The sequence below is a fragment of the Falco naumanni genome, chromosome 1 (genome assembly GCF_017639655.2).
Source record: "Falco naumanni isolate bFalNau1 chromosome 1, bFalNau1.pat, whole genome shotgun sequence".
Taxonomy (NCBI): Eukaryota; Metazoa; Chordata; class Aves; order Falconiformes; family Falconidae; genus Falco; species Falco naumanni.
The window spans coordinates 59,458,669-59,470,794 of NC_054054.1; the positions used below are offsets into that span (position 1 = coordinate 59,458,669).

General features: G+C 41.8%; 1 protein-coding gene across 5 annotated transcripts in view; it reads left to right on the forward strand.

Annotated features, from left to right (window-relative positions):
* Positions 1-12,126, forward strand: part of CRACD (capping protein inhibiting regulator of actin dynamics) — a 133,816-nt gene that overhangs the window by 86,168 nt on the left and 35,522 nt on the right. For all 5 annotated transcript variants that reach the window (XM_040596123.1, XM_040596114.1, XM_040596135.1 and 2 more), the window contains one exon: positions 7,112-7,280. Coding sequence is in view for 2 of the 5 variants with exons in the window: in XM_040596097.1 (XP_040452031.1) it covers positions 7,112-7,280 (169 nt within the window). In the remaining 3 variants the exon portion in view is untranslated. The remainder of the gene's footprint in view (positions 1-7,111; positions 7,281-12,126) is intronic.

Here is a 12,126-nt window from a genome sequence, read left to right on the forward strand (position 1 = left end):
ATCCCATGTTATACAATTTTTTTTACTCAGAGAAGGGAATAATAAGCGAACATCTCTTTACTGCATTGACCTGAAGTGTTTAATGCAGATCTGGAAAACTGAGATAAACCCCGGCATACCAAAAGGGTCTTCCATCATGAATAACTTGAGTTAATAAGTCTTGCCCTAGTAAAATAAAACTTTCTCCCTTCTGTTACATAATGGGTGAATGTTTTGTTGGTGAATCAGAAGCTATTGCAGTCTCTTCCTTTCTAAAAGTCTCACATGCATCACTGAGCCCAGAGCTATTATAAGCAGGTTTTGTCTTAGCCCATATGTTCTGCAATGCAGCCCAGCACCTCAGTAATATCTTTCACGTTTACTTAACCCTTTCGCAAATGTCCTTATATGTATGAACTTTGTGAGGTGCTGTCACTGTGCTCAAGATGCATATCCCAAGTTGTTTTAAACTATTTTCTATGTCACCTTCCCCCTGGAAGCTGGGAAAGGAGGACACTCCCTGGCTACAATAAGGTTTGCTGCTGAAGTTTGTACTGACTTTCTCATACTGTCTTCCCTGCCAGGAGTCCCCACTATCCCTAGCCTATCCCATGTGTTCCTAAAGTGACTTGCCTGCTCTTGGTTTGGCTGTGTTTTTCAGAGAGCGGTGCCTTCCCCATGCCAAAGGTGCTGCCCAAGGCTGGCAGTGGGATGGATTAGGGAGGCAGGATGTTGGTGTTGAAAAGAAGGGTTGGGTAAGGAACATGAGGCTTTATGACCTCTAGGACCACTCATTGTGATACTTAATAAAAATAACAGGCACAGAAATACTAGGAATGGCTGGGAAGGCTTTAATTCATAGACGGGAAAAAGAGGAAAACGGGATCTCAGAAAGGAAGGAAGGTGAGACTCTTGCCCAAGTAAATGAGACTGAAGATGGGATGGGAGAGGTATTTACCTGGCTCTGGTTCTTCTGTTTAATGTCACCTAAATACTTTAAAACTGCCTTTTACTCCTTGAACATCCATGTTTACTCCATGAACATCCATGAATATCCCTTTCCTGCCACTAAAGACCACCGTACTAATCCTCATTCAGCGGAGGTTAAGTCCTTTTGCCTTCAAGTGAGTAAAATAAGGTTTTACTTTCCCTGTTACTTCCTTGTTGTGTCAAGAGAAGTGTTGAAATAGTTCTTGCCTTGCTCTGGATGATAAAAGCATATTATATGGTGTCCGAACATCAATAAACTCTATTATACTGATTCATATATATTTCCTAAAAGCTGACTGTCTCAGCTATGTATGGTTTCTTTGAAAGGTACAGTCTTTGGGAGAAAGAAAAATCAGAAAATGGGCTGTTGTTTATGGAAATGTTTTTGCTTCTGCAGGTGGCAAGGGAAAATAGACGTTTCTGAAAAGTAAGATTGGTTCTGGCTGTGTTATGGATACTTTAGGTAGTATTACTAGTTTATATCAGGTAATCCAAGAATGCCTCATCATCTCTGTGGGACAAGGTTTGCAAGAAATTGTATCTCTTATAAGATCACTTGATACCCTTGGAAAAACAGGCAAGCATTGGCATGCTATTTTTCCTTTGCTTTGCCTAGGTGTTTCATGAGGCTATTGTGGCTGCACCAGTTTGTTGCCCTTGATCTCTCTCTATCTTGTTTTCATTTACTGTTTCTCAGGTATCGATTTCATCTCTGGTCATATTATTTCGTCTTATCTCTGTCAGCATGGGACTATTGCATACTGCCTACTTTACGAGCGTTATGTGCTGTCACTAACTGTCTCACACAGTTGAACTCATTGCTGGGAGGTTACGTTATTGAATCTGAGCATCAATCTTTTTTAATATCAATCTTTGTTGTTATGTTAAATGTTTCCTTAGGTTCTTTGGTGTTTGTGCCTCCTTTGTGTATCTGCCCCATGTCCATCTATCAGCCCCAGCTTTCTTTTTAGCTGCCTATGGAAGGGAGGGCAATGGACTGAGGGTGCGTCATGGAGGCAGAAAACGTTCAGAGACCAACTTCCCCTGTGAAATCTGATGAGCTACAATAGCTACAGGAGCTCACACCTATTCTGAATTGTGGGAATGTGGTTAGGCAGAGCAAAGTTTGCCTTCCTTCTCACTCCCAAACAATTTGTTTCCCTTTCCTGGAGGAGTGGAGACACCTCTCTGGGGAGCATTGCTCCCAGCTCTGAACATAAATGTATCAGTAATAACTGAACATCTCTGGGGACTCACAGAAATAGATATACTAAGATGTGGAGTGGGTGGGAAAGCTGGAGGCAAGTGCAGATCCCAGTTTACTGGGTAAGCTCTGCCCTATGAGAACAGACTGGGCAGGGGGAGCCAGAACGGCTTTTTTTGGTGAGGAGCTGAATAGCAAAGAAGTTTGTGCAAATGCACGGCCAGTCCAGGGCTCAACAGGGCAGTGGTAGTGGCTATCCTGTTATTTTAAAAAGAGCATGAATAAGCATACTATTAGCTTAAAATCAAGGCAGAGTGTTTTATTACTGATACTGGCAATGTACATCATAACAGCCTTTTTCTGCTGTAGAGATGTGATTAGAGATGTCAGTCAATTTACCCTCTTAACAGTGTTCTTTAATTCCCTTTTCTGACTTGGCTGCTGTATTGTGCCTGCAACCCAGTAACCCTCCTGCCCTCTCCCTGCCATGCAGTTCTTAATGCTGTGTGCGTTGTGGATTTCCATTCTCTAAATTCTTTATAGAAATTCCTGTTTGATTTAATAATTCATATCCTCATTAATCTAGCCTATTACACCATATTTTATACCCATTAAATTCACTAACAAGGAACACATTATTTTGCAGACAACTCCTGTGCAACATCTCATACTACAGATAATACAGTAATACAGACGGGTGCTGCATTTTACATAATGAGCAAATGTCTGTTAAATCTCCGCAAATCCCATTGAAAACCCGAGGTTTGAACAATCTTGGCCAAATGTAACTTCAACTTTAAGAAGTCACTATAAATCCTGCTTTTATTTATTTTTTCCCTCAACGATCATCTTCCTACCCACCAGCATTTTCTTGGTCACCTCTGCTTGGAGAGGTTTCTCCCTGCAGGTTTTCTCACCCACGCGACTGTGAGTGCCCCCAGCACCCCAGCAAGGAGTAAAAGCTGCAAGGAACCAAAACCTAGTTAGATATTTAGGTGTCTCTTTGATAATTATTTGAGACTTTCTGTTTCTTGTGTGAAGCTTGCTTTGCTTGAAAATTATTTTTCAGATGTTTCCAGTGGTGTGGTCCCATCCAGCAGCATAGCCTCACACACACCCACATTGTGCCTGTTGCTTAGGATACATTACTCACTTTCTTTCCAGTCATTTAGATCTCTTCCCTATGTAAGCGTAATAGTTAAATCTTTATTTGACCTGTGCTTCTGTTGAGGGTTTTGTGCAGTTTTTGAAGGCATTACAGCCTAGGAATCCATATGGATTTGGGTGACATTTGAGCAATTTAACTGCAAGCTATTTTATGGGAATTCGTCAGCTGGTGCGTTGCTAAGACTTTGCCAGCTGGAGTCCGAAGGCTGTGCCTGATTTACCAGCAATGAAGCCCATTGCACCCACCTTTTATCTTTCTTGGGGAGCACCCTAGAGTGAAAGAGAGTGTGAGAGGAGTAGCTGCTCCTATCGGTCTCCCCGCTGTCATTGGGAGTGGAGGGACCATGTGCTGCCTTCACGATGCCGATGCTCTCCACTTTAACTGGCTCTGTGTTAGGCACTGCATGTCTTTATGCAGCTGACAAATTACATGACAGGTTAAAGATTATTCTAATCTGCTCAGCTACTCTTCTGGAATAAGCTGAGAAGGGAGCGTTTACCATATGTGCTGTGTTATTCTAGCTAGCGTATCCAACCTTGTTTATCTGTCGCCTTCACACCTCATGTTTTTCTGTGATTCAATACTGATTTCCTGGTAACTGTTTACAGCGATTTGAAAAAGAGAGGCTTGCCAAACAGACAGGAAAAAACTTTAATTGCTGATTCCCCGTGTTCTCCTGGGGCTGGATCTGTAGGGTTCCCATTTGAGTGATTAAGGAGATAAGCAAATGGCCCATGTAAGCAGACTTGCTTCCTGGCTATCTCAGCAATTGTCCTTGACACAAGTTGACAGCACTGGGTGCTCCAGCCTTCAGCCTATCCTATTTTTTTTTTCTTTCAGCAGTATAGACAGACAGGAGGGATGAGTCATGTTTGAGCTCTAGCATTAGAGACTCAAAAAGCTTCTGTGCAGGGCATTGTCTGTTGTATTGCCAATGTTTGGGTTCCTTTTTGTACTTGTTTTACTGTTATAGGAAGCATTTTACCCTGTAGGTGATATCATCCCACATCTTCCTCCATAACATCTTGCAAAAAATTTACATAAATAGATTTTTGTCTTAGTGGTCAGGCATTGCCTCCTTAGAAACCTGGAAGGACTGGCTGCTCCTTTTCTCTGCACTGGTAGGATGTGGAATAGCGTGTACAGCCTGTACAGGGAAGGTTGTTCATCGGTTTTGCACTGAGTCACGAAGCCTGATTTAAAGAATTCACACTTAGTAATGTGACAACTGTGATGATGGGGTATGGAGCGGGGAAACAGCTAAGGGGTATATTAAATCACATGGAGAAAAGCAGATCTTGGCTGGAGATAACCATGTTGGCTCTCACCCATTTTGATGAAATGACAGCTGTGTTGACCTGTCTTATTTGTCCAACACCTAGATTCATAGTTGGTGAATCAGTGCAGTAGATTTTGAGTTGAGGTAATTCACAGTTATATCTGAAGACCTCCAAAAGAGGAGGAGGCAAGAGTAGTGTGGATGAATGGCACAGTGAGAACCTTTTTTTAAAAAGCTGTAGTTGAATTGATTTATGCAGTAAATTGGATTAACCAGCAGAAATGGCATCACGCAGCCTTCCTTTTCAAAGAAGACTGAGGAAGAAGGCAAGGTGGGAACTGTGGAGAAACAGCTCTTTCACCCAGTCTTGTGTCTGGTACTGATGCTTTCTCTCCTGTATGCTCTGTCGTTTGATTTATGAGTTTTTACAGGCAGTCTCTGAAGTGCATGAAGTGTTGGGGCAGCTGTGGCCTAGAGCAATAATTCCTCTCTTTCTCTGCACGACTGCCTGACTGTCTGTTGGGGGCTTTTTGTAAAAACATATTTCTCTAAAGTCAGAATTGAGCAGCAAGCAATTGGTGTGGCTGGAGATGCAAGTTGGTCAGCTTATAGAAAGCAGAGCTAGGGGACAGGGAGTGCAGACCCGTGTACCCCTTTTTCTTCTGTGCTGGTAAAACTGCTGTCTCCGTGGTTGTTGATTTTCTTATCTGCTCATTGTGGGTCAGTGATCTGGATCAAAAAAGTCTAATGCTGGGCCTGAATTTGAGGTTCATAATTCAGCTTTTTATTTTCATGCTGCTACCTGGATGCCTGGTTGTCTTAATGAAGTAGCAGAAATGCTGTGTATCTTGACAGCCCAATGAGAAGAATGACAGCGGTGTAAACTTCTCAAGGATCTGTAAAGGAAATGCAGAATTGCTATCTGTTGCATCTTTGACATTATAATTTCAGGCTAGGTTTTCTACTTCATCCACAATCAGGTACAGATGGATTCACAAAATGTAGCTTTCTGGCTCTTTGTGTAAGTTTGATTCCACCCCTGGGTTCAATTCGGGCTCATTGGCGCCATGCTAGTTTGGAAACCACTTGTCACTGGAAGCGGCCAGATCACGTTGTGCTTGGGTACATTTTCTCTTTCTAACTACCCTGTAGTTATGCCTCTAGCAACTACAAAGAGGTGTTACCCCGATGTGGCCTTGCTATATACAGCTATAGCAGAGTAGAGTGTAAAACCTGATGTGGTATTGAAAAGTACTGTTGGCCTACAGAAGGTTTTTCATGTTTCCTGGGCAAATGTTCCTACACAGGCCTCTCCGTACTTTGCAACCAAAATTTTCTGCTTTCAGCTCAGCAACGGCTCGTAGAAGAGTAGAGCGTGCTGAGGCGGTGCGTATGCACACAGCCTGCAAGAAAAGCACATACAGGTATTTAAATAGCTTATGAAGATATTTGTCACCAGTACAATATGATGCTTCTCAAACTGGGTTGTGATAGGAAGAGAAAAGTTGTGTGGTTCTTTTCTTAAAAAAAAAAGCCAGTTTTCAGTAGATTCAATGCAAAAATTAAGTAGAAGCAGAAAAGAAATTAAGTTCTTTGACAGTTATGGTGTTTTAGAAATTCTTTGGTGCACCACAGCCCTCAGAAAACCCTTTCTTGGCAATAGTTAACAGGAAACTCTTGGTACTTTTCAGTAGATGTGGGGAAAGTAGTTTGATGCTACTTTTATTTTCTTCAGCCTTTGGTGGAAAAAAAATTTAATGTTTTTTTTTCTGGTTAACTTTTATTTTTTGTTCCTGTCTCATGTCTGTTTTGTCTTTTTGCTGTGCTTTTTTTGGCGGAGCTTTTAAAATTTAAGTGTCTCAAGGAAGAAATGCTTGGTCAAATTCTGATCTCAGTTACTTGGGGGAAAAAAAAAGTCAGAACAATGTATTGACTTTGCTGATATAAAGCTGGATGTTTATTGAAGTAACCCACCAGCAAACCAACAGAACTTTATCCTGTTCTCTTTATTCATATGTAAATTGACTTGTCTGTTTATGAGGCTACATAAGTGAAATACAGCTGGTTGTGTTCAAATGCTTTTAATTCAAGGCAACGGATCCAGCACCTACCAAAGTGGGGTGACCAAAGCAGTGCTTGTCTTTTGGTGAAAAGGTCAAAAGTGTGTGGTATAAAGCCAAAAAATGAACCTCAGCATTCTATTCTGGCTCTGGAAAATTATCCTTTCTCTTCATCCAAACATTTGGCTTGCACTGACACCTCCAAGCAGATCCTTAAACCCACGAGCAGATGTTTTAATGCTCTTACCTTTGCTGTGTCAGTATGACGTGTCAACAGCAAGTGGCAGCCCTGCATTTACATTGCAAGCGCCGGGCTGCTTCAGGCTGGTGACTTGCTCTTTGACCTCATTCTTCCTTTGAACCTGCTGCTGCGGTGCATGCTCGCGAGCCGCGTCCCTCAGCCCTGCGCCTGTTTGTCTTGTAATCCGCAGACAAGAAAAAAGCAGGCAAATTCCAGCCTTTCAAGAAGCTCTTCGGCAAGAGGAAGAAAAGAGAGCCCGTTTCAGACTGCGAGGAAGCCAAACTGAAGCCCAGCCACTCCTTCGGCAACGTCTGCAATGGCACCTTCTCCTCTGACGAAGAGCCAAACGGTGGTCTGAGGTAAGCGCACGCAGGGCTGCTGCCAGCCCATGTGAACACAAGGCTTGTCCTCCTTGCTTCTAACGGAATTAAATTTAAATTTTGCTTCTGCTGAGTGGTATCAAGTTGTACACTGCTTTTTAGGAAGCATGTGCATCTCAGTCCCTCCTTCGAATGTGACACCTGCTGCCATAGACCTCAAGGTCTCGCTTCTTGCATGCGTCACTTATTGGGTACGTGTGCCGGTCTGCAAAAAAAGAAATCCCAGGGTGAAGCAGAAATGAATTTGAATCCGGCTCAGTGATTTAACAGAACTCCATGGCGATCACCTGAGCAGAGGTATTAATGGCAGATGTGTTTTTAAAACTGGGAAAAGGAAAACTTGAACTGGCTGCTACAGATACTTTCTTGTGTACTTTTCCCTCTGAGGTGCTATCTCTGGGTCAGGACAGACACATCCTCTTTCAGTGTCTCAAATCAATCAAAAAGGGATACTTTTTGCATTGTAATTGGGGTCAACAAACAGGCTGCTTTTATTCTGATCTGATTTGAATGTATAGTAGAAGAAGGAAGAGAGGGGAGAGAGGCACCTGGAAATCAGATCATATTCCAGTGGCAAGAGAGGATGACAGAAAGAGACAGCATGAGAATTTTGTGTAGAAATGGTGGGAGAAAGGAACTGCAGAGTTATCGTCAGCAATCTCTTAACTAGGAACAGAACAGAAGAAAAACAAAAAACCAAGCAAACAAAAATCCAAACCAAAAATAAAAAAACAAACCACCCCAACAACAACAAAAAAACCAAGACCAGATGCACAAACTAATTGGGTCAGTAATACTTATTTCACTTTCTGACTGAAAGTCTCAGAGAGATTAGTTGACTTCTGGTCAAAGCCTGCTTCTTTGGAAAAAAAGGACCTGTTTGCGCTGGGGAGTGAGTATCTGAAAGTAACTAAGAAATCTGAGGGCATCAAAAAAACATACCAAATCCCTCTGCCCAAGAAAGAAATCTATCAGAAACATCACACTGCACAGTATTTTCAGTGGTGCAAAATCGTAGCTGTGAATATGTGATTTTTTTTAAAAAAAATATTTTTTTTTTAAGCTTCTGGATTTTTTTGTTCCATTCTGTGAAATTCTGTAAGTTCCAGGTTCCATCTTTGGTTTCTGCAGTGCAATCTTGTACACCTCTTTTGCCTGTCCCAGCTTTTCAGAAAATCAAGACTGAGCATAGCCACACTGTAAATGGAGCTGTGACTGACTGCTATTGCATTGCATTACCTGTGTGCATGATGCTGAGACTGTAGGAAGTTACAGTGCCTTTTGCCTTAGAAGTAAACTGATGAACAAGAGCAAAACAAAGGGCATCATCTCACTCTCAGGGGTTTCCCATTCAGAGTAACTGAAAGTGCAGTGCTGTGCCCAAGAAACAGTGATACGGGAACTTCTGCTGTTCTTCTAACGGTGAAGCAGACCCTTGTGAGACTGTTAAACACTTGCATTTTTAAACGTATTAATTTTTCTATTTAATAAAGTCATTAAATGTAAGCCTGTGGTAGAATAAATCAGGCTATACAATTTAAGTCACAGGGGATTAGCAAACGTGAAGGGTCCCACATCTCCTCTCAAGTGGAACATTTCTTTCTGTGCCTGTGATTTGTGAGAGGTTCTTCTGTTTTAGCCTGGTAGAAATACTCAGTCAAAACTCTGTTTGTCCTGTCAGGCTTCATGGTGCAAACGTGGTTGGGATTTGATAATCATTTCCAGTTTGCAGGTAGTGTTTGTCATGTTGCTCATCTTACAGCAAACATGGATGTTCAGTGCAGTGCATTAGATTGCTTTGGGGAGCTTAGTTTTGCCACTCCTTTATGTTTTCAGCAGCATGACTTCTATCCATTATATTTTTTTGCCTTTAGTATAATTTCAAATGTTTATGAATTGAATGTAAAATAGGCTAAGTAAAATAATATATGTAGCTATTTACAAGTTGTCTAACAGCAGATATATTTCCATACCTTCCACTACTCATATAGAAATAGAATAGAGCAAATACCAATAACTAGTAGTGTATTTATATAACCAAAATCCAAAGTAGTTTCAAACCATTTGCTTCAAACTCTTCAGGAATGTACAAGGACCGTATATTTATAGAAGCTTAATAAAATTTTGCAGCAAAAGTTCAGGGGTGCTCCCGTCCCTTTAATAGAGCTATATTTCTTCAGCAACCTGTAAAGTACATTAATTTGTTATCTGTAGAAGTTTCATGTGGACTCTTTGTTTTGTTTGAGGGAGAGGATGTTGTTATTTTTAAAGATATTAAGGGAGGATTCTGCTTCAGGGAGGCAGAGGCAAGCAAATAAATGAGTTTAGGCTAAATAAGACATCTGTATTGCTTCCAAGACCTAAGCTAGTATTTCACTGTGTGCTGTATTGGCTTACAAGCCTGATCAGCGCTAATGCCTGAATCTCTAATGGAGACTGCGCCAACCGGGTGATGCAGATGTACCAGGAGCAATTTAGGTAATCTGCATATGGTGTAGATTGACTAGCTGAGTTGGAAGCAGCTTGAGAGATCTGCCTGTCCATCCTTTCTTACTCCTGGACTCATCAGATGCAAATAACTTGCTCGGTATCCTGATGTATGCACTCTTCAACCTATTTATTCATCCATGTTGTTTTGCAATTCCCAGGTAGGAGGTTTCCTACTGCAATTTGTCTCGCCCTGCCTTATGAGAGACTGGAATTCCTTTTCCCACTTTTATATTGCCCTTCTTGAGTTTACAAAGTTAAAACTGTATTCATTAACTTTCTGTCTAACTTTATGAGCTGGAAGACAGAAGTGCTTATTACAAGACAAGTTGTGTTTGTGGAGCTTCGCTAAAGTCTCCAGAAGCTTCTGTTCTGAGGCTATGATTTGGCACTTTATAAGATTTTATATTTGTTTTATTTGTCACAGTTGACACTAAGCAAGTATTGTGAGGATATACCTGAAAGGGCACCTGTGTAGTGCCCTGTGAGAAGTTTGTCATTCTGGGTTGATGTGCAGAGGCAGTGGGGAATTAGATTTTTAAAACGTGCAGAGGGTACAGTAGAGTGCCTGTACTTGGGCTGAATGCAATATTTCAAAGGACCTGGAATCAGACCTGCCAGGTCTTTAAGACTCAAGTGTGACAACGCTGATCTTCTTCCAGGGAAAAGTCTCTCAGCAAACTTCAGCCTCTTGAATGTCCCTGTCCATGAAATGGGACCCCTTTATTTGCAGCATTGGGCAGTTCTGTACGAAGTAATCTAGACCAAGAGTATAAAAGTGATCCGTCTACCCGCTTGCAGCTTCAAGGAGCTCCCAAGGTATCTTCTCTCTGTCACATCCAATTTTTATATGCCGGGCATTTTATTTTTTTCCTTTTGCCTTATTAGCCTGATTTCTGTAATTGGCTTTTGTCAGTCTCCCAATTTCCTTTGTAAGTGCCTCATTTTGAGCACCTTCCTGACTCCAGTGGGACCACCTTGGCGCAGTGGTTCTCAGTGTCCACCTTCTCCTAGAGACTTCATCTCGGCAGCACCCTGATTTCAGTAAATAGCTCTTCAAGCCCAAGCACAGCAAAGCAACATATGTCCATTGTAAGACTTTTAGAAAGAAAGCATGCTTGGATTGACACGGATCTGTGTAGAACAGGTTTCTTATTTCTGGGTAGTGAGGTCTGTTGTGGGAACAACGGGGTGTTCCAGAATGGAAAAGGTTGTAGCAAAGAGCAGCTTTGCTCTCTTCAGTTTATTTGCCTGGATCTTTTTATAGGATTCAGTACAGGTTTTGGTGAAATTAGAGTTGTTTCACCTTTTCTGTAATTTACACTGCAGCTGAGCAGCACAGCAATAGGAGCCACAACCACCTTAGGAGTGGCCATTCCTGCTGTGTCCCGAGTGGCTTGTGGTCAGGGTGGAGGAGTGGGAAAAGCTTTTCTGAAATGGTCCCGGGTGTCTTGACAGAACAGAAGACATAAGACTAGCACCATGCTCAGGGCTTTTGGTGATCTGACCCTTTCTTGATACCTCAGCTCTTGCCTTTCTCCCTCTTATTAGCAACTTGCTTAAGCCTTTGTGCTCCAAAAGCTCTCTTCTCAGGTATGTAAGCTAGGACTTTTAACTGCTTGTTGCAATTTTATCACTTGCTACAAATTTGCATTAAATGCCATCAGCTTGCCATTTTTCGGTTTGCTTTTTAAAAAAAACCGCTACCAGAGTGCAAAGATGCCTCAATGTGTATGCTGTATGTAGGTATGTTGTAGTTTGTATATGATCCTGAGAAGTCTTCAACAGGATTTGTCTCTGCAGCTCTTCAACCTTTTATACCAGGTCCCACTCTCCTTTTATGTCTCCTTTTTCATTCTTGTCCTTGGCCCTGATCATGACTAACTTCGTTTTCGCTCCAGTAATCCCAGAACTTTTTATACTCCGGTCTTCACTTCTTCCATCACATATGCTGTCTTTCTTTAGTCTCCATGAAAGGTTAGGTTGCCTTACTGTCCACTTGTCCTCCCCCTTGCCTCTGTTTCAGATGTTTTCATTGCATTCCCCCTCTAATGATCACATACTTTATTTCCTTCCTGATACTGCATGGCAACTGTCTTTTCAGCAGCTGGTGAGGTCTAGGGCAAGCAGAATTGTACCTGTAGTATAATGTACTGTCTTATTTCCTCTTCCTTTCCTTCCTTATAAGCTACTTAGCACTTCTTCCTGCCAAGGCTAACTTAGACTTTTCACAAACATTTGCTGCTATTTCATAGAATAGTGACGCATGCAATGGATTGCCGGGTCAAGTGTGAAAGTTTGACCATCTAGAGTCTACTACTAGTCTACTACTATTTAG